Source organism: Microtus ochrogaster, chromosome 1 (assembly GCF_000317375.1).
Source record: "Microtus ochrogaster isolate Prairie Vole_2 chromosome 1, MicOch1.0, whole genome shotgun sequence".
Taxonomy (NCBI): Eukaryota; Metazoa; Chordata; class Mammalia; order Rodentia; family Cricetidae; genus Microtus; species Microtus ochrogaster.
In genome coordinates this window covers 8,067,294-8,093,976 of record NC_022009.1, presented here as the reverse complement: position 1 = coordinate 8,093,976, position 26,683 = coordinate 8,067,294, and the positions used below count along the sequence as shown (strand labels likewise).

The 26,683-nt window shown below is 40.4% G+C and overlaps 1 protein-coding gene across 2 annotated transcripts in view; it reads left to right on the top strand.

The window, feature by feature from the left end:
* The window catches only part of Map4k5 (mitogen-activated protein kinase kinase kinase kinase 5), a 92,043-nt gene that overhangs the window by 49,055 nt on the left and 16,305 nt on the right, over positions 1-26,683 (top strand). The window contains exons 10-25 of one of the 2 annotated variants that reach the window (XM_005343153.3): positions 1,300-1,362; positions 3,121-3,202; positions 4,038-4,154; positions 6,169-6,247; positions 11,235-11,293; positions 12,488-12,555; positions 15,069-15,111; positions 15,619-15,772; positions 16,750-16,847; positions 17,329-17,370; positions 18,355-18,439; positions 19,671-19,750; positions 20,151-20,211; positions 24,571-24,573; positions 24,830-24,944; positions 25,274-25,332. In XM_005343153.3, the coding sequence (XP_005343210.1) occupies positions 1,300-1,362; positions 3,121-3,202; positions 4,038-4,154; positions 6,169-6,247; positions 11,235-11,293; positions 12,488-12,555; positions 15,069-15,111; positions 15,619-15,772; positions 16,750-16,847; positions 17,329-17,370; positions 18,355-18,439; positions 19,671-19,750; positions 20,151-20,211; positions 24,571-24,573; positions 24,830-24,944; positions 25,274-25,332 (1,208 nt within the window). Of the gene's footprint in view, positions 1-1,299; positions 1,363-3,120; positions 3,203-4,037; positions 4,155-6,168; positions 6,248-11,234; positions 11,294-12,487; positions 12,556-15,068; positions 15,112-15,618; positions 15,773-16,728; positions 16,848-17,328; positions 17,371-18,354; positions 18,440-19,670; positions 19,751-20,150; positions 20,212-24,570; positions 24,574-24,829; positions 24,945-25,273; positions 25,333-26,683 lie in introns of both variants that reach the window. The other variant, XM_026779255.1, reaches the window with a different exon arrangement.

Genomic DNA, 26,683 nt, shown 5'->3' with positions numbered 1-26,683 from the left:
TGTACAGTGTGTAGGTGGTTTATAGTGTACAGTGTGTAGGTGGTTTATAGTGTACAGTGTGTAGGTGGTTTATAGTGTACAGTGTGTAGGTGGTTCATAGTGTACAGTGTGTAGGTGGTAACACTAGGGAATCATCATGGGAAATCTGAGTTTGGCCCCAGCCCCACGTAGTAGAAAGAGGGAACAACTCTCACAAGCTGTCCTCAGCTTGTGACGTGTGCTCCTGTCACGTGAAATAAGTACAATCAAAAGTAAAAAAAGACCTTAAAGGGAAAAAATGCTAAGAGTTATCCATTTGTGATTAACTGGGTGATTAACTGGGTAATTTGTGATTAACTGGGGTGATAAATCTAAGTATCTTTGTACACTATTAAGCAAGTTATTTAGCAGTTGGCCCAGCTGTTTGTTTGTTTGGACCTGGAGAGTTTGGTTAGTAGTGAAAACAGCAAACATAATATTACCTAATAATATAAGCATTTGGATAAAAGCCTTTTAAAAGATAGGTTTATATATATGTATGTATATACATATATATATGTTTAATAGTAAGAACATGGCTTTTTCCCCACTTTCAGTTTTTTATTAAATTACTTCATTTTTATAAAGAGAATGTCTTTGCTATGTTCAGTAAAAAGATTGGGATTTCTTTGTAGCAAATGCTGAAATATAACATTTTAAAAATTCTTTAAGTCCTCTTTATAGAAAAATAGATTGAAGGTGAATTCATAGAATACCCTTATAGGCAGCTTGTGGATAGACAGTATGAGAATTTATTGTCCAAATAAAGGAAGCATCAGGAAATGGATATAATTTGCCAGAACAGTTGTAGATGCCAGCCTTTGTTTAAACCTATAAGTTAATGCTAAAATAACTTGTCATTGTTGTGTTACAAACTTAAAGAAGATTATATAACTATGCCTACATTATAATATTAGTTATGTCGATAATTTGTGGTAATGAAACTTTGACATTTTATGGCTTTATCTTACAGAATAAGGGCTTGTTTGACATTTAAAGATCTCTTTTAAAGCTAGTGGGAATATTCCATAACCTATCCAAAATACAGACAAGGAGTGTGGGCACAGCTCAGCAGAAGTGCTGGTGTAGATTGTGCCACACCCAGGATATGACCCCAGTGTCATCAGAAAACAAAGTATGCAACACCCCTGTCCTGAGCAATGTCCTCAGTACCCTCCCATGAGGTCGTCCTGTACAGATTTATAACAGTATTCATTCTGACTGTCAAGTACAATGATGAAAGTATCTTAATATTGCCCTTAACTGAAATTTTTGTTTCAGGGCTCTCTTCTTAATGTCAAAAAGTAATTTTCAGCCTCCAAAACTAAAGGACAAAACAAAATGGTGAGTTAAAGATTATAGAGCCTTAGAGAATTTAGCAGTCAGTTCCCTTGTGTTATAGAGGATAAAACCAGAGCTTTGAGCAACTTACTTGGGGCTGCATGGCTGCATATCTGTGAGCATGGGCGAGGAGCTCACCCAGGGCCGCAAGGCTGTGCATCTGTGAGTGTGGGTGAGGAGTTTACCCAGAGCTGCACTGCTGTGCATCTGTAGCAGCTTACCCAGGCCTTGCATGGTGCGTCTGAGCATGCGTGAGGAGCTGAATTTATTTCCCAGTCATCTTTACTGTTGACACACAGCCACTTTTCTAATGTGCTGGTGTCCTTAGTAAAGACGGTGTGTGAGGGAAGGGGTTTGAAATGAATATGTGAAGAAAAAATTCACTTTTATTGCCTTGTATTTTTTATATCCTTTAATTACATATTGTCTTTCCTGGACGATGGTATTTGAAAAAGTTTCCCAGATACTATGATGATGCTTAAAATTCGTCCTTCTGGTTTTGTTCTTCCTTCCGTATGTTCGAGGAGCTACTTCTTATTTTCATCTCCATCTCCTCTTCCTTTTACAACTATCATTATAGCTCATAAGTATTAGATGGTAAAAATTGAAAATTTTGGTGATAGAAATTGATAAGCATATAAAATAAACCAGCAAATAAAATGTCTAATATCACGCACATAGTTTTTATATAGGTGTGTGGATGTCTAGAAGGCCTGTGAGCCTCCAAATGTACATGTCCATTTATTTTTCTGATGAGACAGTCTGTATTGTGAGATTTCAGACTCTAGTCTCCCCTCCCCCGGTAGACTCTGACCTGAGTTATGTGTCATAACCTGTGTGGGTGCAGTTGTAGTCAGGAGCATCCTAGGTGATGGCAGGAGTGAAAGGCAGGTCACCCTGTGGTGACCTCTAGTCATTGAACTGGAAGGCTTTGTGACAAGAATGCCTTAATAATCCAGGAACAGCAAAATAGTATGTATCAGCATGAAATTCGTGGTCGGATTCCAGAGATGTGGCTAGCATTAGAGGTCCCCTACAGTCCCTCAGACTGTTCTTGAGTGGCTCTCACAAACCGCCCTGGGCAAAGCAGTGATTGCATTGCTGTTGATGAGATGTACTGTGTGTTGTCTTTGCTGGTTACTATGGCAACTTCCTTGGTTCTTTAGCTATTCTCCCCTAGGGGAATCTTAACAGTGGCAGAAAGAAACCTGTTGTCATTAGCAATGAAAATAGGATTCTGCCTGCTTCATCAATGCAGATAGCAGGGAAATCCTTTCAGTTGCTAAAATCACTCATTTGTCTTTGCCCTTTCCTTATGAATTTCAAAAATTCTTTTAGAACTTAAATTGTCTCATAATAGTCTCTCTACCCTCCATGTAATCTAACTTTTAGCATAGAAAAAATACTTTAATGCTCCATAAATTAGACAATAAGAAAAGGACATAGGCTTTTAACAGCACCTGGAATGATTAAGTTCTAATCACGCATCTGCCCACTTCTGATCTGTAGTGCAATATTTGGAGATTGTCTAATACTATTGCTGTTCAACTGCATATTACTTAAAAGACAAAATGGCTACACTTGTGTCCAAGGAACATGCTGTGTTTTGTGTTTAGTTTTCTGACCTGTATAGAATTAAGAGGTCTGAGGGGGGAAACACTGTTTCTCACTTTCTAACTGTTCCTTTGTTAGCTTTATATAGTAACAGCAGAAAACTCATACTAGTGAAATATTTTTATGCTCTCTTCTCTTTATTTGAAGGTCATCGACATTCCATAATTTTGTCAAAATAGCGCTAACTAAGAACCCTAAGAAAAGACCAACTGCTGAAAGGCTTCTGACCGTAAGTCATTGGGTCACAGAGGGTTACTCAGTCACGTAGGAACGAGACAGGTCACTAAAGGAAAGCATATGTTGTAAAAATGTTAATCTGTTGAGCAAGGATCAGCAAACTTTCTAGAAGGGATCAGATGCTAAGTATTTCTACCTTTGTGGACTGCACAGTTTCCGTCAGATTGGTCACAATTCTTCATTTCTGCCATTGTAACCTAGACAGTACATATATGGTATAGTCTTAGCACCCAGGAAGACTTATTTACCAAAGTAGGCAGTGCACCAGATTTTGCCCTGAGACTACAGTTTGATGACCTCAGCCTCAGAAAATTCTCCAAAGTACTATCATCTAAAATTGATTGCTTTTCTTAATTTTTTATGCAAATTTATAATGTGCTTTACATGTATATGTAAAATACCTTTGTATGAGAAATGAATGAGTACAACAACCTACAAAGCTTTATAATTTAGCTGAATGAATGCAAATATACAAAAAACACACCTTCTTTACTGTTGTGAAACATCCCACAGTATTCGTTTGCATACCAGTGTATATAAATGAGCACATCGCTTAGCTGTCTAAATTTTACAGCCCAACATGGATTAAACTACTTGACCTAGAGAAATGGTTCCCATCTAATCTCCTAGCACAAGTGTTTGAGTTATGTATGGTCTTAGGTTCGCTGATTGATGTTCCCGCTGCTGCCTTCTCCTTGACTCCATGCAGGCGCCATGATTACCTTGTCTTACAAGTTACTGACTTAAGAAACACAAATAGCATTCTTTTTATAAGCCGTAGAGGAGAAGGCACATCTGTGACATTTGTCTGTTCGGCTCTCACTCAGCACACCTTTGTTGGGCAGTCGGGTCTGTCTCGGGCCCTGGCAGTTGAGCTGTTGGACAAGGTGAACAACCCAGACCACCATGCGCACTACACGGAAGGAGACGACGACGACTTCGAGGTGGGTGCTTCAGAACTTTCTGAGATTTCTGATGGCTTTAGAGTGTGTTCTGTTATTTCAGCTACCTTCTTTTTGCCTTTATGGACAAGGTATCACGCAATCCCTGTTGGCCTGGAGCTCTGTGTGTAGACCAAGCTAACCTTGAGTGCTCAGAGGTCCTCCCATGTCGACCTCCCAAGTGCTGGGGTTACTGGTGTGAGCCACCACACCCAGTTGGGAATTTATTTTTTAATTTACATCTTCAATTTAGTTAAAATGGGTTTAGCTACAAAAATTATTAACTGTATGAACTATACATACATTTACTTAATTATACCTGCTAAGGGTTTTCCTCATCCTGTTCTCATTCCAAGTTCTCTGATTGGCTGAGGTTTAGATGAGGTTATCCTGCTCCAACCCCTACACACATGCCTGGAGATCCAGAGGGGCCTCCTCTCCAGATCTCAGCCCCTGTAGTGACATGTGGGCCTCCTGTTTCCTAGGAAATGATGACTTTAAGAATGCTCCTTTAGAACATAATGAAAAGGTTTAGGCACAACACATGTGCACAAATTTTTCATAAAGACTCCTGAGATATTCAGGCAGTTATTTTTTAATTTTTCTATTTATGTATATTAAGAAAATACAGATAATTTTAAAGGAGTAAGTTGAAATCCTCAGCAGGAAAAAGAAACTCTTTCCATTATTTTTTTATCAGTAGTTTCTTATATAATTACATGTAAGTATTCTATTATTGTGCATGCCTTCTGAAAATATTGTAAGATTATTTTGAGTTTACCATATATAGTAGTGCAACATGTAAATCAGGAATGGGGCACTTGCTACTCATTGGTGGCACCATTGTTTCTGTTGAAGTGCTTAACAAATGTAATCCTTATAGAATCCTTAAAAGATAATGTTTGTTCTCTCAATGCTTCACATATATTATAATCCAGTTCTGTATTTTTATTTGATGTTAAATTGTCTTGAATTGCAAGCATTAAATAAACCAGCCATACACAGATTCTCTACACATATTTAGATCATTATTTGCAGACTTAAGATTAGTAAAGCTTTGAGCTGGCAAGCTATCTGATTGGGTAAAGGTACTTATTACAAAGCTTAATAACCTAAGAGCTGTGTTTGATTCCAGATACTCACATAGTGAGTGAGAAAACTGACTCTCACAAGTCCTGGATCTCTACAGGTGCACATGTATTCATTCTCCCCTTAAAGCTGTCTCTGGTGCTGCCAATCCCTTGCAGTAAAATCTCCACACACTTCTTTCTGCTCAAAAATAAAAACTGAAACCGGGCAGTGGTGGCGCACACCTTTAATCCCAGCACTCGGGAGGCAGAGGCAGGTGGATCTCTGTGAGTTCGAGGCCAGCCTGGTCTACAAGAGCTAGTTCCAGGACAGGCTCCAAAGCTACAGAGAAACCCTGTCTCCAAAAAAACAAAAAAACAAAACAACAACAAAAAAAAAAAAACAAAAAAAACCCTGAGAGCCATCATCTGACATTTGGGGTTTTGTGTCCACACAGTTCCCTCATCTTTCCTGATTTCAGCACCCTCAAGCCCCACTTCCTGCAAGTGTTACATTCTCACATCACATGGTCATAGTCTCTGTCTGCTGCGTCTCCACATACTGTACAGCCAATGCCTGCTGGACTTCAGGCCCCAGCAAAGCGTGCGGAAATCCCTTGTCCAGGTTTTAACAGGAATTCTTTTTTTTTTTTTTAACTAAATGACACTGACCATTGACTAATTTTGTTTGTCTATGTCCTTTGTCCGAGACTAAACTCTTTGAGGTCAAGGTGTGTCTGACTGAATCCCTTGGTGTTTTCACAGTGTAAACATGGAATAAGCGAACAAGCGTTTAAGACATCTGAGTGTTCATTGTACTTTTATTGTTTTTCTTAGAAGAAATGTTTTAGTAGCTAATCATATTTGTCGGCAAGCAATCGTTTAAAAAAGAAAAATTTAACCTTTTATTTGTTGTTAAAATTTTTAACGTGTTGTGCTTACATTCACAGCCCCATGCAGTCATTCGTCACACCATTAGATCTACAAACAGGAATTCCAGAGCTGAGCGGACAGCTTCGGAAATCAACTGTATGTGTATGCTGTGTGGTTTTCATTGGTGGTCTTGGAGGGTTGATTTGGATTTTCTTATATTTTCTGTGGGATTATATTATCTTAGTCTAATTGAGGCCTGCATACTTTAACACTTCAGAATGTATTAGAGATATAGGTTACTTTTCTAGCTTTATTGTACTTTTATTGATCATTGTTTTTAAATAGTTTTTAATTATAAAGATAATTATTCCCATTGTAGGAAATTTACAAGAAATAAAAAATAGAAAGTTTGCATTGCACATCATCGCATAACCTACAGCCATCCCATTTTTCTCTGACTTCTTGCTTTGCCGTGAATATTTCATGTGGCTCAAGTTACACTTTGACATGCTAGAGAAGCGGTCTGTGTTTGCTGGCGCTGGCTTTGCAGCCGCACACTTACTTACATTGCTGGCTGAGTCATGTCCATTTCATGCCGTAGGAGATAGTCTTCTGTTATTGGGCGTTTGGTGCGTTTTCAGTATTTTAGGTCAATATGAAGATGACTCTTCACAAATATTTAGAATGGAATTCTGATACTTTTATTTAGTCAGTTAATCATAAGCAGACAAGCATTTTATATCAGCTACCTTTGTCACTTCAGCTGCATTTAAAAAACAGAAGTTTTGGATTTGGGTTTTCTGATTTATATTTGTGTTGTTTCAAGAAATTAAAGTAGTTCATAATAAAATGAGATTCGTGACCAGCAATAGAAATATATTTTAACCATAGTGAATAAGATAATTCACTAAGTATTTGAACCAATTACAAGTTTTACAGAGAAGTATTAAATAACTGTTTGCATTTTATTTCATTTTTTGGGAGGTGACTGTATTGCCCAGGCCAGCTTCAAATTCACAGTGACTTTTCTTCCTCAGTTGCCAAGGTTCCTGAGACTTTAGGCTGAACCAGCACACCTGTCTTAAAAAGTATTCCTAGCTCTTTAAAAGAATGTCTTCCCTTGTCCATTGCTCAGCAGGACTTGTCATAGATAAGCCAGTAGTAGAGACTCGGTGTCTCTGTTAGTGCTAGTGCCCAGCTTGCTGTTGCCTTTCTAAAATTAGTTATTTATTTATTTATTATGTACCTACAGAGTCATCTTGCCAGAGCCTTGTTGTTTCTTGTAACCAAAAAAAAAAAAAAAAATCTGAGGGCCCCAGATAACCTCCTTTGGCAAAGCAGTATTTACTTTGTTTAGCTATAAAATGTTCTCTTAATGTAATCTAATTTGTCTTTTCTTTATAGCCTTTGCATTTTATGTTACATTCTTTGTTTTCTTTTCCTTTTTTTCTTTTTTTGTTTTTCCGAGACAGGGTTTCTCTGTAGCTTTGGAGCCTGTCCTAGAGCTAGCTCTTGTAGACCAGGCAGACCTTGAACTCTCAGAGATCTGCCTGCCTCTGCCTCCTAAGTGCTGGGATTAAAGGCATACAGCATCACCACCCAGCTATATTCTTTCTTTTAATTTATTCATTTTTTTTATTTGTGTATATGAGTGCTTTGCTTGCATGTGTGTAGGTGTACCCTGAATGTGCCTGTTGCCTGCGGAGGTCAGAAGAGAGCATAGGATCCCCTGAACCTGGAGTCGGGGTGATTGTGAGCCACCGTGTGGGCTTCTGCAAGAGTAACTAACACACGCTCTTAACCACTGAGCCATTTCTTCAGCACCATATGTGGTGTGTTCTTGTATTTTGCAATTCCACTTTTTACTTACCCCTTTGACATAAAGTTAGAAAGTGTAAAGTAAGGACTAGGCTTCACTAGGTGACAGCCCTTTGGGGTCAATGCTGTTTGTTAAAATTTTTAATCTTTTTTTCTCATGGATTTAAGATATGTCCTTTATTGTAAGACTAAATCCCCATGCGTGTCCTAGAACTCGTTTCCTGGGGATTCTGTTGCGTTGCTGTTAAGATGTCTGTCTGTGTACAGCAGCACTTTCGAGTCTGACATCGCTGAACTCTGTAGTTCATCTCTCCTCCCACTCTTGCTTCTCTCCATCATGTCCAGGTGCAACAGGTTGCTCTTCTGATTATATCTGATTATTATATAAATACATTTAGAATCTTGGTATCTAGTTTTAAATTTTATTTTTATAGATGTGTGACTAAATTTGTATATTAGCAGAGTTGGCATCTTTATGATGCCCAGACTTAGCTAAAAGACTCTCTCTTTTTCTCTCGGTGGGGCAGGGTGGGGTGACGATCAAGATTTAGTTTTGTTCATGAGTGCTCAGAATGCTGGTTATTTCACTGAGTATGCCTTGGATAAAGTTGAAGTCACTTTACTGATGATTTTTTTTCTGTCTTTACACTTAAACACTTCTCTTTTTTTAGATATTAGAGTGTTTTATGGCTCTGTTCTTGCTTGCTTAAAGATTTCAGTTCTATTCTGGTTTTTGCTTCAGTTTGCTTAAGTTAAGCTGGTAACTTATATACAGTAAAATGATCAAATCTTAAGTGTGACATGTGGTAAAAATTTAAAGATACATGTACCCCTATGGCTGTCTCCCCACTCGGTGTGAGAAACACAGCTGGAATCTCAGAATTGCCCTGCTTCTCCATAGTCAGCACTCTTCCTTCCTGAACTCCCCCACCCTCCCCTCCATCCAGAGAATTGATGTTCTGATTCCCATCACATAGGCTCCGTCACATAGGCTCCATTTTAACTGACCTTGAGTTTTAGACAAGTGGGTTGACACAGTGGACCCTTTTCTTTAACTCAACCGTATCTGTGAGGGTCATTCTCACCATCATGTAGGAATACATGGTAGTGGAATATTCCATTTATGAGTATATTATATTACAACTCACCCATTATTTTGTTGACTTTTTTGGGCTATTATGATCATTCTATGTATTCTTACTGTATATTTTTAGTGGATATTAATAATTTTTGAACCTGGCTATTGATATAACACAGTATCTGAGGTAAACAAAGGAAGAAAGAGTTGCTTTGGCTCATGGTCTCTAGAGTTCCAGTCCGCGGTCACTTGGCTCTTTTGCTTCTGGACCTATAGTGAGTCAGAACAGTCTAATCAAGGTCAATCGTGGAAGACCTGTTCACCACAGGGGATGAGACATCAGAGGAGTAAGATGAGCTGGCCAGAGACAGTATGCGGCCCCCAAGGAGCCAGTTCCTTCAGCTAGGCCCCACCTTTAACTCTCTGTCATCTCCCTGTAGCCTTTCTGTTGATGAGCCCATCATTGAATTAATCCATCTTAGGGTCACAGCTCTCATGAGCCAGTCACTTCCCCAAAGCCCGTCAGCTAGCAACCAGCCTTAGCACCTAGATTTTCATGGGCATGTCACATCAAAACCATAACATAGCAAATGTTAGACTCACCAGGGATAAAAAATTAGTCCAACACTGTCACATTTGTTAATCCTCTGCAGTGGTATAAAATGCACCACAGAAACTATGTGGCATCCTAGCCATCAAGAAGAAGCATGTGGGCAGGCAGAGCTCAGGGGAAGTTAAACCAGTGACTCAAAGTGAAGACGTGTATGGGAAAGGGTGAGCGCCAGGTCTGTTCTGAGAATGGCCTCTGAAGCTTCCCATAGCTGAGCTCCTGTAGCTGAGCTCCCGTAGCTGAGCTCTTCTTTAGAAGTGCCTCATGGAAGGAATGCTGTATACATAATAAATAAATAAATATTAAAAAAAAAAAAAAGAAGTGCCTGCATTTGAAGCTCTGTCTGGCCTGGACTTAGATCTTCCAGACATAACGCGATGATTCATTGTAATGCACATGAATTCACACCGGCAGGTCCCTGGCAGCCTGGTTTAAAGGGCGGTGTCTCAGTGGGAAAGCAGCATAGCTCAGAGTGCCTGTCCCATGAAACGTGACACACGCAGGATAGCCTTGGGAGAAATTACCTCCCTCCCGGCCTTTGCATTTGGATTTGGGTTTGTCCTCCCTGGCTGATGAGTGCCAGGAAGGATTTTTCTTCCTCTCTCCCTGGCCAGGATATAGGCACATGGTCACTGTGGCACATAGTCTCAGAGTTCACAAGGTTGAGACAGGAGGGTGACAAGTGTTCAGGGCCAGCCAGGACTGCATGGTGAAACTCTTGCTTTTAAAAAAAGGGCAAGTCAGTGAAAGTTTTAAACAAGCTATGGAGACTCCTACAGAGTCGTCAGTTCCACAGCCCAAAGTGTTGTGTTTTGTTTCCTTTGCCGAATGGCAGGGAAGCCTGTTAAACTTCCTCACTGACCAAAACACTGAGTATCCAGGGCATCTGGAAATGCTGCCCCCAGCCCCAGTTTCTACATCCATCACAGGCACATGGCCAGGACACACTTAGTATACAGTTTTATGCCAATTGGACTCAGTTCTCTTCTTGTCTGACTAGGGTTCTTTAGATTTTGTAGGCCCATGAATCCATGGTTTTAATCCTTTGGCTGCTGTCTCTATGAAATGTCTGCCATGTCTCCCCTCTGCTTCTGAGACATCTACACACAAGAGGAACTTTGTTCTTGTGCCCATTCTGCTATTAAGCCATTAAGTGAGTTTTATTTTAGGTACAGTATTTTCCACATATAAACTTCAGTCATATTCAGATTACACGTGTACATATATGTGCATATTTAGAAATGTAATTCTGTTTCTGTGCTGAGATTGTCTTCTTGAAAGTCTCATGCATGTTTGTGGTAAGCGTTTAAAGTTGCTGTCTGCTGATTGCCCAGATGGTCTGAGTCTCTCTTCTTCAGCCGCCTGTGGTTCCTGCGTTCCAGCTTCACCTCTAGTATTTTTGTTGTGTCTTGAACAACATAAGGCCATATTTAGCATCTAAATCTTGTCCTCTTTCTTTGAAGACTTGATTACTTGATGGCCGTGTGCATCCGTATTTACACACCTGTTCTAGATGATGGCTGTGTGCATCTATATTAACACATCTGTTCTAGATGATGGCCGTGTGCATCGTATTTACACACCTGTTCTAGATGATGGCCGTGTGCATCCATATTTACACTGTTCTGTATTTGCAGTTGACAAGTTACAGTTTGAACCACCTCTGAGGAAAGAAACAGAAGCCCGAGATGAAATGGTAACTGCGACTTTAAAACATTTTCAGTTTAAAATTTGAGAAAACTTCAAGTGAGATGTTTTAAGGAATTAAGTATATATAAACCACTTTTTGTACATATTAACTCTACACTAGTTCTCACTAAAGTGTGAAGGAGTCGTAATTAGGAATTTTGATGGTGCTGCAGGCAGTGTTGTTTGACCCACTCAAGCCAGCACTCCCAGTCTTTTGAAGGATGTACGTGGATTATTAAACACTTGCGTGGACTCAGATTTCGCCTTTTCCTGACTCGTTAGGTTTGAAGTGAGCACAGGTTTGCAATGCTTTTCTGTGTAAAGTATCGTATCTGAGGTTGGACACGTGGTTGTTAGTGGGACACAGTTGTTGCTCCTATTATGTTTGTTACTACAGCTTATTTTGCCTGTTTGTGAGAGGGTCTCACTGTGTAACTCTGGCTGCCCTTGAGTTGATATAACCCTCCTGCTTCAGCAGCCTCGTGCCAGGGTGACTGGCATGTCATCACAACAGACATGATACCATGTTGAGATTAACTACATAGTTAGCCCTGTATATAAAGGAATAAATAAAAAGATGTTGTTAGGATTGGCCTAGAAGGTTCCTTAATGTCTACTGTTTTTTAGTCAATAAAAATGCATTTTCTAGGCCAGGCGGTGGTGGCACTCAGGAGGCAGAGGCAGGAAGGTCTCAGAGTTGGAGGCCAGCCTGTCTACAGCATTAGTTTCAGGACAGTTAGGGCTACACGGAGGAGCCCTGTCTTCGGGTAGAATGGGGGGAAGCGCATTTTCATGCATTCTTCTTGCTGCCAGTTTCTGTATGCACCAGCCTTCTCCATGCATAGTTAATGGGCTATTTAATTGTCCTGGCTGATGGAGTAGTTATGCAAATAATTCAGTTTTTTGTGGGTTGTTTCTTTTTGTTTTTGCCTTTCAGTTTGAAAACTATATTTAGTAGATGTGGGGAAGTTCTTTTTTCATCAAATGATAATGGGTCATTGATCTAAATATTTCACATGACAGAACGAATTGTGGAGATGTTTAAACAGATTGGATGCCAGGACAACAAGCAGCCACAACCCTAGGATTTTCTTGAACCAGATTAGATAGCTGATATGTGATTAGTAAATCAAATGGTTGATAGTAACTTGGTCAATATTAGTGTCTGTGAAAGTAACATTTTAAACTGTGACCTTCACAGGGACTACCATCAGACCCAAATTTTATGTACCATTGGAATCCTTTTGTGGATGGTGCAAATACAGGCAGGTAAGTTGTTTTCTAATTAATAGCTTGATTATGTGAACAACTTTTATGAGGATTTGTCTTAGAGTTGTCAGTGCATAGCTTTTACTAATATTATTGACAGAAAATATCATGAATTATTTAGTAAGGTTTTTAAAGGGTCTCTTCTGTTTGGGGGAATTTTTGTTTATTTTCTTCTGTTTGTTTTTTGTTTTGTTTTTCAATTTTTTGCTTTGTAAGAAGATCATGATAGCCCTGGCTTGCTTGGCACTTCCTCGTTAGACCACTAGACCAAGCTGGTCTTGGACTTGTAGTCTTCCTCCTGCCTGTGCCTCCTAAGGACTGGAGTTGCAGGCATGTGCTGCCATTCCTGGCATGGTTTTTGTTTGAGTCGGTATATATTGTGTGTAGCTATAATGTATTAAAAGATGTCATTGGGGAATAAATGGTCAGAAAACCCTCATTCTGTTTCTCTAACGTAGTTTCTTCATATTCTAGCCCTGTCTTTATTCAGCAGTGAATTGAGGGCTGGCCTCAGTGAGTCACGAATTGTTTCCATGTCTGTGCATTTCAGTTACCTGGAGAATTCATTGGAAACACAGACTTCTGGTCCCCACAGTAGGCCAGTAGAGCCGAGGTTGGCAAACTGTAGCCTGTGGGTCAAATCTAGGTGCTGCCCATCCCCTGAGAATGGTATTTGGGGAGAAGAGGAGTGCAGAAGCAAGGGGGGAGAGAAAAGGAGGGGAGGAAGATGGCTCAGCAGTTAGGAGCACTTACTTTTTTTCCCAGTGTACCTGGGTTTAGTTCCCAGCACCCATACCAGGCAGCTCACAACTGCCTATAACTCCATTTTCTGAGAAGCCAGTGTCCTCTTCTGGCCTCTGCAAGTATTGCACACATATGGTGAACATACACATCCACGAGCACATATACATGTGCACACATACACACAAAGCGAATAAATAAAATTTTAAGTTAAAAAAGGGGTATTTACATTTGAGTGGATAAAAATAAAAGAATAATATTTTGTCAAAAGCTTGCATGAAATTAAAATGTCAGTGTCAGTAAAGATTTATTACAACACAACCATATTAATCACTTTATGTAGTATTTATAGCTGCTGCTTTCATACAATATCAGTGGATGTGGCTGCCATATGCCATCTGGAGTCTATAGTATTCAGTATCTGGCCCTGTACAGAAAGTTTGCCAACCCCTGCTGTAGAACAGTCTTTCTGAATGGTTCCTACTACACTGAAAAGACTCTGAAGATGTTGCACACAACCGTTGAGCTGTCACTGCCTCTCAGACTTTGATGTGCCTGCTGGTCACCTGAACTCTTAAGCTGCAGGAACCAGTGCAGTGGGTCTTCAAAGTGTCCATTTGTCAGCTTCTGTAGGGGCCTCCCTTGAGTAACAAAGGGTTAATGATTTGGCCACACGTATTCACGGGCTCCAGAATTCTGACTTTCATTGTTGGTTGTTTTGTTTTCATTTGCTTTTATTTTCATTTGGTTGTTGGTGTTTGGGGTTTTTTGTTTGTTTTTTGATTTTTTATGTAAGGCAGGATCTCATAGCCCAGGCTGGCCTTGAGTCTCCTGCTCTACCTGGTGTCTGCCATCTTGCTGCTAGGATTTCAGGCATGTGCTACCATACCCCACTTGTGTTGGGAAGTTTTCAATTTTATTTTTTAGTTTTTATAAATGCACAACTCCATTTTTGTTTATTTGCTTTTCATTAGTTTAAATCCTTTAGGAATACAGCATCGCATGTATTCTGTATACAATGCCGTAGCAGAAAGGTGACTTAGAATGTGACATGCACCGTGTTGCTGTCGCCATTACTTCTCTCAGGCACCCAGGTTCTGTTGGTTTGCTCCCAGGCCTCCCAGCACTGTCCTTTGCCTTACACACATCAGCACACCTCTGGCTGAAGTAAAATCCCATTTCCTCTCGAGCATCAACTTGTTTAAAAGAAAGAAAGAAAGAAAGAAAGAAAGAAAGAAAGAAAGAAAGAAAGAAAGAAAGAAAGAAAGAAAGAAAGAAAGAAAAACACTGTGTGTATATTCCCTTGTTTCTGAGGACCCTGATTTTGCCAGCAAAGTGGCTTGAACCCTCACCTTCCAACACACACTTGTCTTTCAGAAGGTCTTCCCCAAGTGAGTCTCCACAGACTCCAGATAGTGGAAAGTTTTTTGTTCATTTGTTTTGTTGCTGGGAAACAAAACCAGAGCCTTGTCCATACTAACCATGTGCTCTTCCCCCGAGCTGCACCCAAAGTCTGAATTTATCTTTCTCTATTAAGTTGAATTTAATTTGAATTACACATTAAGTGCAGCAGAATACAATTGAAAAAGACTTGGTGCCACTTTGTAGTTTCTGTAATCATGCTGATGCTGTCCTAGGCGGGAGGTCTTAGGTTTCCATCATGCTCTGTCTGTCTCAGAGCCTCTGCTTGTCAGCATTTTAGTGCGTACTTGATAGTGTCGTCTGTGTTAGTCATGTGTGACCATCTAAATTGAGGTTTTCTCTTTGACTAGATCAACCTCTAAGCGTGCAGTACCACCTCCCCTACCTCCTAAGGTGAGCTGCTGCAAGATTTTGAATGATATATCCTTCTTTACATAATTACATTTTAAAAATAATTTCATTGCCTTTGTTTAAATTTTTAAGTTTATTAATTCTCTTAAGAAAGTGGATATGGAAATATAAAGTACATAGCAAAGAATATTGGTGTGAAATAATATACTTTAATAGCTGTCAGAAACAAACAGGTTTTTTGCTCTTGGAAAAATATTTGACTGTATGGTGGGAGATATAAAGTTTATTTATCATCATCATTTATTGCTATAATTTGACATTTCAATAGAATCATTCTTTATTAAGTCACTGTCAGTTTCTACTTGTTAAATACTTGGCAGCTGCTTCCATAATTTTATTGGTTATAAAAGTTTTATGATTTGGGGTTGGGATTCATTTTAAAACCCACATGTGAAGTTCATAGTTCTGTTGAGCAGTGACTCACTTGAGTGTTTTGCTGAAGGTTACGGTGACTGTCTAAAGAGCATCTTCTTATCCTCTTGTCATTAGCCACGGATAAACAGTTACCCTGAAGACAACCTCCCAGAGGAAGAGAAATCAGCAACCGTCAAACGTTGCCCTGATCCAGACGCTAGAGCACCTCACGTTCTCAGAAGACAGAGTAGCCCCAGCTGTATTCCTGTAACAGAGATATCCTCTATAGGTATGGCAGCGTGCCAGCAGCTCTGGAATGTGGCCAGATACCGTGATGTGGGTGGGTCAGACGGGTGCGAAGGAAAGCCATTGTCTATTAATAATATCTTCTTTCTTTAGTCAGCCCTTGTGCAGTTCAAACCATTGCTCTGTGCTTTAATTACACACAAATGGCCTATAGTAGATTCAGACCATTTCAACCTGGTTCAGTCCCTTAGTAAATGTTAGGGGTCCGGAGGCAGTACCCATGTGCCTGCCCGGCAGGTGTCAGAGGCTGTGGCAGAAGTTATACCTATATACATAGCATTACAAAAGACAGCTGAGACTGGTGATGCTGGCCTGTCATCCCAGCACCTGAGAGGCAGAGGCAGGCAGATCTCTGTGAGTTCAAAGCCAGCCTGATCCTGTTCCGGGATAGCCACGACGGTTACACAGAGAAATCCTATCTCAACAAAAGAAAGTTCCTTGTAATTAATCAAAAGAAAAAAAATAACATGATGGAGGGAGGAAAAGAAAGACAATTAGTGTGGTTTTTCCTAAAAAAAAGAAAGAAAAACAAAAAACTGTATTTGAGTGGAGCCCTAACGTTTCTGAGGAAGGTGGGGACGGGTTGTTGCAGGTTGGTAAAGGCCTGATGACCTTACAGAAGGGAGAGCCAATGCTTAGGCGTTCGTGGAGACTAAGAAGGATTAGGCAAATAAACTAATGCAGAAAAATCTGAATCATGTGGTACCCAAGAGGAGGTAAAACTGAAAGTGTAGATTGAAGTTCTGTTGGAAAAGATCTTGAGTACCACTGTCCGTGGGCAAAAAGACTAAGGACACAGAGCATCCTGAGAGTCTGGACCAAGGGCAAATGGCCTCACTTGGCAGAAGCATGCTTCCACAGACTCTGCCAAGAGGAAGGGAAAGGATGGGGAAAGAAAGGTACTCGTCAGAGAATGTTCTGTTTTGTGTGCTCATTCAGCGTTAACCACGGTTTCCTTAGGAAATGGTGATGGGATTTCAAAACTGATGAGCGAGAATACGGAGGGATCAGCACAAGCCCCGCAGTTGCCTCGGAAGAAGGACAAGAGGGACTTCCCTGTGAGTACAGCGGTGCTTGGCCTCTGGCTGTTTCTAACGTAGAGGGGGAGCAGGAGGAACTCAGGTAACTGGACTTGAGCATGGAGGCCTGGACTGTTGTCCCACTTCTGCAGAGGCTGGGCAGAAAGATCACTGGCGTGCAGAGACGTTCTTTTGTATGTAGGGATGGCCCAGCAGTGAGAGTGCTGGCTGCTCTTCCAGAGGGCCTCCGTTCAGTTCCCACACCCACGAGACAGCTCTTACCCATCAGTGATTTCGGCCCCAGGGGATCTGCCACCTTCCTCTGGACTCCACAGACACCAGGTTCACACATCTTGCATATTCATACATGCAAGCAAAACACTCAACTCATATACATAAAATTAAAATAATTTAAAAATAAGTATTATAATAACTGAAACAGTAAATTACTAAAGTTTTATTTTTAAACCTAGGGTTTCTTACAGTATTAAAAATTACTTTAAAATTTTTTTTTCCACAGAAACCAACCATCAATGGCCTTCCACCCACCCCAAAAGTTTTGGTAAGGACTGTTTATATGACCTGATTGCTGTTTGTTTGTTTTTGTTTTTTTTTTTTAATCTCCTTAGAAGCAGTAGGAGTAATACCCTGTCAAGTACATTGAATCACTAAAAGAAATATTGTAGAATATAAAGTTGGTAGATAGATTTGAATGTACTATAGTCAGATTATATAGTCCAATTTGAGTGGAATAATTAAAATTTGGGTGTAATAGCAGATTTGTAATCTTAGCACTCCAGAGACTAAGGCAGAAAGATCATGAGTTCAAGGCCAACCTGGTCCACATAGTGAGTTCCAGGCTACATCTGAGCAATCAGATATTTAAGAGGGAGGGAGTTGTAGGGAGAGAAAGAACAAAAAGAAAAACAAAATTGAGAATTCATAAATTTTCAGATTAGCGTCTGAATATTTTGAATATATATATATATATATATATATTTTTTTTCAGTTTAATTTTAATGTACTGTGAATACTGGGCTTCTTCCTTCTGAAGCCATTCTCATCTTGAGCTGTGCACATTGAGAAGAAAGAGGAAGTTTAGGTTAACACTTCTCTGTCCTGTTAGAGAATGAGGTGTATCTGTGAGGTGGTGCTGTCAGCTGTGGGAACAGGGTTCTTCGTCAGTCATACTCACTAATGGTTGATGTTAGAATACAAACCTGCTCTTTTTGTCTGTTGCATAATTCTAGAATTATACTGTGGTTAAGTCAAATATTATTTCACTTTAATGTAGTCCTGAAGTAATAACTTAAAATTCCTACAGCTCATTAAATATGTAGATGTTCAATAAATTTGATACTTTGACCCTAAAATGGAAAGAAAGCAAAGACTGTGATTCTGAGTAGAAAAAGTTTAGTTCTATTAGTCTGTATTTTGTTTTGAGATAAAACCACAAAAGTTTCTTCAAAGAGTTTGACATTGTATGATTTTTTTTTAGGAATATTAAAATTATGTAATAATTCTTATTTCTTTCTTTATGAACAAGATGGGCGCGTGTTTTTCAAAAGTATTTGATGGCTGCCCTTTGAAAATTAATTGTGCAACATCCTGGATACACCCTGATACAAAAGGTACAAGTTCTGAATTTTGTGTGTGTGTGTGTGTATTAATTACACATATTAATTTAATACATATATAATTAATATATATAATATGCACCTCCTATAAAATGTTTGCTGTATGGAAGACCTTTATTAGTAACTTGTGGTTGTTAACTTTAAAACTATTACCTTAGATACTAAATGAGACAGGGCCCTGTGACAAGCTGAGTAAGTCAGTAAGCTGTGGCAGGTGCTTTCCTGTTGGACTGTGTAGGAACTGTGCTTGTAAAGGAGGCTGAGGAGATACCATAAACGTTGTGTCCTTAATTTTTAAGGATGAGACCATTCATAACCATCCGCTAAGGTCTGTAGGCAGTGGGGGCTGTTGTTTAAGGATTAGACTGTCATAACCAGCCACTGAGGTCTGTAGGCAGTGGTGCTGTTATTTCAGTCTCTCTGGTTGTGTAAAACTTGTTTCAAATCAAAACAAAACAAATCCAACTTAAATACATAGGAGTAAGGGGGTTTTGTGCTCATAACTTAGCTTGGTGGTATGAGCGGGCATGAAGATGTAATTCAAGACTAGTCTGGGCTGTGTTGAGACAGTGTTTCAAATAAATAAATAAAAGCAGAAACATCCATGTTCATATTCTTCTGTCTCCATTCATTTTGATTGCTCCAGTCTATCAGTTTAAAATTCCATGTCCTCTTAGCCAGTTTGGGTGTTTTAATTTTCTGTTCCAGTTGGATGCAGCTATTGCTATGGCTTCTTTTGACACATTTTTCCAGGATTTATGGGCAGTGGCCGTGCCGGTCTCCTTCCATGTGGGACCAGTCCCTTACTACCTGGCTATGGCAGTTTTTTTTCCTCAGAATCAGTCCTTTCTCCAGGAAGCTTTGGTTCTTTTTCGTGGTGACAGTATTTAGAAACCAACATCTGAACAAGAAATGTGTTCATTATTTGTGGTGTGTCGTGGTTTATGGTTTATATTTTACTGTATGTTTGAGTATTTGAAGTGTCATACAAACATGTACTACTATAACAACAGTTTAAAATTTAGTTGAAAGGCAGCATTTAATAATAAAGACTTATAGCGCTTTTATTTACTTTTTAAAACATAGAAAAGAGACATGGTAGCATGAATGTTAAAAACAGTTGTACTGTGTGACTGGGTGGCCATCTAATATCACCGCATATAGCCCTTAGCTGAGTGTGCACTCTCAGGAAATGACAGGCAGTTCTGCTAACTTGCTGTTACAGATCAGTACATTATTTTTGGAACTGAAGATGGTATTTACACTTTGAATCTCAATGAGCTACATGAAGCAACTATGGAACAGGTAATAAAAATTTTAACTTAATTAGTTTGCACAAATTGGATAAAAGAAGTCTCATAACTTTAAATCCATTTATATGGGTTCTAATCTTTGTTTTTAATGGTTTAAATATTTAAGGGCTGACATGGAACCTGGTTTTGTATTCATATTGAAAGATTTTTTTTTCCCCTTTTAAGGTTTTGCTAATTTTCCCAAAGGAATTACCAGAATGTTCATAGTGCTGTTTGTTTTGTTTAGCATGGTGCTGAGGATTAGCTCCAGGCTCTGAGCGTGCTAAGCCTGTGCTCTGCCACTGAGTCACGTCCCCAGCAGCACTTGGCTGAATTGGAGTTTGGGGACAGGGTAAGAGGAGAGAATCAAAGCTGTGCAGTGTAATAATCTTTTCCTTCTGCCCCCTCTTCAGTTGTTTCCGCGGAAATGCACGTGGCTCTACGTTATCAATAACACGCTGATGTCATTATCAGGTATGCATGACGGTGAAAGCCATGGGCAAGCAGAGAGATGAAATTTTAGTGTACATTGTATGACAGCCATTTGCTGTCTTCTGTGAGGACTGCGTCTCCCACCCCCCTTCATCTGAACACCTGGGGGAGGGAACATCGTGGTTATCTGCTGAGCCCATTTTCCTTCCGTAACTTACACCATTGCTGGCTGCACTCTGCCTTCCTTTGAGTGTTAGCAGTGCGACACTCCATGAATTTTAGCAAACCCACTGTCCATGAATTCTAGCAAACCCACTCATAGCCTCAATTTTCTTCATTATCAAATTAGAACAGAGACATTGAAAATACAAACAAACAAAGTCTACTGAGATTGTTGTGAGGGTTAAAAAATAACTGCCCAAAGTGTTAAGTAAATTGTGAAGTCTTCTATAAGTGTTGTTCTGGACCACTTGTGACCACCTTAGACTGATGTGCTTTAGAGTCTCCTAATCCAGGGATCCGGGGAGATGGATATCTCAGTTTGAAGAATGCTTTCCAACAAGCATAAGGACCTGAGTTCTATGCCCAGCATCCGTGTAGAAAGCTGGGTGTGGCGTGCACAATTGTAATCTCAGTACTAGGGAGACAGAGACAGAGGCTCCTTGGGGCTCACTGGGCAGCAAACCTAGCCTAATAGGCAAGTTCAAGACCATGGAGACCATGGAGAGCACTTGTCTCACACACAAGAGAGACACTGACTGAAGAACAGCATTCAGTATTAACCTCTGGCCTACACGTGTATATGGATCTTATTGTGGAGGACTGGCCTCAACAAAAGTACCACTTACCAGGATAGGGGCATAGGAATTTAGAATATAGAGACACATAAAAATTAATAATACAGAAACCATAGAATAATACTGGGAGGGCGTTGTAAGGAAGGTTACTTATTCATTTCCCAGCGGCCCAGACTACCGAAATAATCACACAGAATCTATATTATTTAAATCATTGCTTGGCCCATTAGCTCTAACTTCTTATTTGCTAACTCTTATATCTTAAATTTAACCCATCTCCATTAATCTGTGCATCACCACGAGGTCATGGCCTACCAGCAAAGTTGCAGCACATCTGTCTCCAGTGGTGGCTCCATGGCTTTTCCTCAACTCCTCCTTTTTTCTTCCAGCATTCAGTTTAGTTTTCTCCACCTACCTCTATTCCCTGTGCAGGCCCAAGACAGTTTATTAACCAATGGCATTCACAGCATACAGAGGGGAATCCCACATCAGTAGGGCATTCCAGTGATTTCTGAAATCACCCGGTTGATCTTTCCACAGCTTTTATACCCAACATAAGTGGAGGGTGGGGGGAGATAAAAAAAGACTTTATTAACATAATACAAAGGACAAACAGTCAATCACTCAAACACTCTTGAGACATCAAATCATTTGCATTCTGTTGTCTAGGTAGCAAAGCTGGTCTAGGCTGCCCTTCCCCAGGTGACCTCATAGTTACAAAAGAAGGAACAGAAGTACATGCACCTGTCAGGATGGCATGGACCTACTTGAATGAGCTATTTAATGTTAAAAGAACCAAGCAATCACATCCTAAGTTGGGACTGGCAACTAACTACCTTTGTCAATCATTTGAGCAGCCTCCAAACTCTCTGACCGTCAGACAAGGTGGAAATGGGCCCATATTTTGGGGCCTCCACAACTTATACACACACACACACACACACACACACACACACACACACACACACAGAGCTTATCTAAACAAGGAGATTCTAGAGCAACCTGTTCTGATTTTAGCATTGTTGGGGTTTTTTGGTAACTGGTGGTAATGAAAGAATTGAATACCTTTAGACTTTTCTTTTACCATATCTTTACCATATCTTTAGACTTTTTTTTGAATGTTTACCCAGTGTCTTAGTCACTGTTCTATTGCTAAGAGACCCCATGATCAAAGCTTTATAAAGGAAAACATTTCATTGGAGCTGGCTTACAGTTTCAGAGGTTTAGCCCTTCATCATCATGGCAGGAGATGGCACTGGAGCAGTAGCTGAGACCTACACCCTGATCCCTAGCCAGAGGGAGAGACTCCCAGTGACACACTTCTAACAAGGCAATGCCTCCTAGCACCTCTAATCCATTCAAATAGTGCCAGGGGGCCATTCTTAGTCAAACCGCTACACCCACCAAACATATTTTCTTACACATTAGACTTATGTAACTACCTGATTGATTTCATTTGTAGTACAAGGTAGGTAATTGTTATTTTTCCCCAGTGGAGATTCTTCAGGAATCTATATTTGAGCTAATCGCAATGTTTATGACTATATAGCCTTATGTGTAAATGACTTGGGGTTCCTCTAAAGTGGTATGGCCCTTTAATACAGTTCTTATGTTGCGGTGACCCCAACCATAAAATTATTTTCATTGCTACTTCATAACTATAACTTTGCTACTGTTAGGAATCATAAAGTAAATATCTGTATTTTCCGATGGTCTTAGATGACCCTTGTGAAAGGGTCATTCCATCCCCCAAAGAGGTCCCAATCCCCAGGTTGAGAACCCTGCTCTGAAGAGTACTTTGTTCTTTTGTTTTAATTATGATTAGCCTGTAATTTTTTTGTTTCATTTAGTAAATATTCATATATTACTCTTGTGGAAAGAAACATACCCAATTCTATTTGGATGGCTTCTGAATTTTCTTTAACAGGCTTAATTCAGTTTCTTTTTCTGGTGTAAAACCTCTTTATGGTAGCCATAGCTGGAGCCTGGGTACTATGAGCCAGACTCTGATATGAGTTTTCACAAGATGGTTAATGAATTCATGATAGGGAGACCAGGTGAACAGTTTCCTTCCAGCTGTGGGTCAAGTAGCTGTAGGTCTTGGAGATGGCATCAAAGATGAAGTTGTGCAGGGTGGCATGCAGCCCCTGGCTGATGTGCAACAGTCACCAATACTGGCCAGCAGCAGCAGCTTCTTGGGCACAGGAGCAAAGATGATGCCAGGGCCTCTGGGAGCAGGGATGAAACACACCAGCACAGAGCAACAGTGACATGTCACCTTGCATGAGATGGTGTGGGGTTTGCCTGTCTTGTGCCCCCAGTAGTCTCTCCAGACAGGGACAGTGTAACCTTAGTCAGGATGATGGCCCCTCGGATGGTAGTGGCTCCTGCCTTGGAGCACTTTACACAATGACCAACATGGCCATTGTAGTCCCAGTAGCGACAAAAACCTTGAAGCTGGCCCACTGCAGTGAGGCTACTTCTGCGCTGGCATGGTCTTTAGAACCTCATCCCTTAGGAATGCTCCAGGAAAAGTCAGTGGTCACAGCTTCCTTGATGGCAGGGAGAGGCAGATGGCCCTCCCGGGATTTGACCTTCATGTCCTTGAGCAGGCAGTCCAGCTTGGTACCCACTCCTTGTCTTCTCCTCTACCTCCATGAGCCCAAAGGCCTGGAAGACCATTGCGGAAACTTCCACGACCTCTCAGACCTGGGCCTCCCAATCTACGAAACCTCCCACTGCGCATCTGAGCAGTGATTCTGGATTTGGATGTAGAATAACTTTTCTTAACTCTTGCTACTTTTATCATTAGCTATCATTGTATCTTTCAGACACAGCTTTAAAACCACACATAGTACTCCTTATATTTTCATGAACTAAAATAGGGTGGTGGGAAATAGTCTATGATTAGTTCATTTCTGCAGTGTAGTTAGAATTACTCCTAAAACGGAAAGTGTAGGTACAGAGACAGTGAGTGTGGAGAAACGGAGAGGAAAGAAAGGTACTGTGTTGGCCAGAATGTTTCCATTCTGAGAAAACAAACTGTGGTGAGGATAAAATGCCCTGTGTGGTGTGTTCCTGCCAGTAAAGGGTGCTTGTTACTCTGTCTCACCGTTTGTGAGGAATCGGAGGATGTCTGCGTGTATCTCCTGCTAAACACGGCTACAATTGGATGTGCATGGGTTGTTCCTTACTATACTAGGCCTTATAATACTGACATTTCTCTTTTCCTGGTATTACAATCAATGCATTTAAAAATTGTTCACAATTAATTGAAGGTAATTTGATGGATTGCCGATATATAGATCTGTCCCAAAGAGATAATTTCAGTGTTACAAAATTCTGTTTTGTGTGTACTCCTGTAACTATTTGTACCATATGTGTGCACAGGTATTTAATAGTTTCTCTTTCTTCATGAGCATCAAACAGGTTTGCATTAGTTCTTCCCGGGTCACCTGTTTGTCAGAATATACCTAAACAGAATGATCTACTTGCTTAAAAGTAATTTTACCCATTATGTTCAAAACAATATTAACTAGGTTTCTTTGTTGTGTTTTTACATGTTTTGCTTGATTCTTGAACATTACCGGACTCATCATTTTAGAAGGTAATTGTATTTTTTTTTTCTTTTTGGTGTTTTTAAGACAGGGTCTCACTACGTAGCTCTGCCTGTCCTGGAACTCACTATGTAAACCGGTCTGGCCTTGAACTCAGCAGAGATCCACCTGCCTCTGCATCCTGATTCCTGGGACTAAAAGCGTGTACCACCACAACCAGCTAATTGCATTTTCTTATACTTGAAAATTGTCTTTTTTTTCTACTGAAATTGATTCTAGTAAAAGAAACTTCTTTCTCTTTTACAGGAAAAACCTTTCAACTCTACTCTCATAATCTTATTGCTTTGTTTGAACAAGCCAAAAAACCAGGATTAGCTGCCCACATCCAAACTCATAGGTTTCCTGACCGCATTCTGCCAAGGTACAAAATACCATTTTGATCCTGGAGGAGTGAGTGTGTTTGTGTCTTATTTTTAAGCTGCCTGCATTCCTTGTCTGGTGAAACAACTCCCTGTTCCTAATTTACATGTGATCCAGACTGGAAATACTTCATGCTTCCTGCATGAAAAGCACTTAAGGAAATTTTATAACAAATTCTTCATCCTATAAAATGAGTCTAAAAATAGTGCAAAGTCGGAGTCCAAGGTGGTTTTTTTAAAGTCCCTTCCTGTCTGATTCTGATATAGCTGGTTCATTTGTCACCATATGGAGGCCACACTAGAATTCATTCATGTTGTCTTATATTTTCAGAAAGTTCGCCTTAACAACAAAGATCCCTGATACAAAAGGCTGCCATAAATGCTGCATAGGTGAGTCAATGCTCTCCTCACACTAGATGGTCACAGCTTCAGTGTCTCACGGTAGGAGTGAGGTGAAAAGTCAGCCTAAGAGCTTAGCAGCTGTGGAATAGCATTGTCCACACAAACCGTCCTCACTTCTCATGTCAGGATTAACCCCGAACCACCCTCAGAGTCAGAGACTGGCCAGACCAACTCACATCCTCACTGAGAGGAGTGATGCTCGTGGCCATGATTACACGGGCGAGTATAGGCTAAAGTCAGCTGTGTGACAGGAGCATGAGGCAGATGCAGGGCTGCCAGGCCAGGCATGCCACTGCTGCAGTAGTGGGCACCAGTCTTGTCCCTTTATGCTGTGACTGTGTGGCAGTTCACACAGCATTGCCAGTCAGGTGTTGATTCAGACGTCCAGAGTTTTCACTGGGGCTCCATCACGAAGGTGTGAGATTGCCCACGTGGCTGTTCTCCCATCCAATGCCTCTGCTGACCCATGATGCCACATGAGTCAAAGCCCCACCCAAAGTCACTCTTGGTGTTGCAGGCTGCACCTTAAATGGTGTTGTTAGATATAGGAATGATGGGAGATTCACGCGTGGCATTGCAGAGGCTTAGCAGTGTTTCTCAGGAGAGGAATATTAGGGGATGGGCTTCTTTTGAAGCAACAGTTACATTCCTTACTATGTAACTAGCTCACTTACCCCTTAAATGGTTCTTGACACTGATTATGTCACAGGGAGTCATAGAACCTAGATCAGATCTGGGTGCAGTCTCTAAGAATCCTCAACTCCTAACTTGATCAGTGAGCTTACATATTTATCTTCATGAAAAGATACTCTGTAGAACAAAACACTCAACCACAGTGTGCTCTGCCTGCAGTCCTGTGTCAGTCACTTCATGGTGTGTATCTCACTGGGTCAGTTAGCCATTGTGATGTGTCACCAAGTGATGTAGTCTCTGGAACCACATAATAAACTCAAGCTGTCACTGGCTGAGATGTATGGGTGTGTGATGGTTTAACCAGATTTCTGCTTCTTGGGGAGAGTCATGTGTCTGTCATCATGCCAAGATCTGTGGTTCAGAAAGGTCTAGAAGCCTGCAGTCCTAAGACTTGATACAGTTCTGCAGAACTTAACAAGTACCTGCTCACTAAATCATTGTATGTTGTGGCTATTGGGAGTCACTCTGGGGAGAAAAAAGACCAAGATGAATTAATGCATGCATACATGATAAACATGATAAATTATCATTGTCCCTCAGGCTGTTCTGTCATAGGACATTATGTAAGAGTCCCAGTTGTCCCTGGACCTGTCAGATTTTATCCTTCTGGTTACTTAGAAGCAGGGGTTTTTTTTTTTTTTTTTTT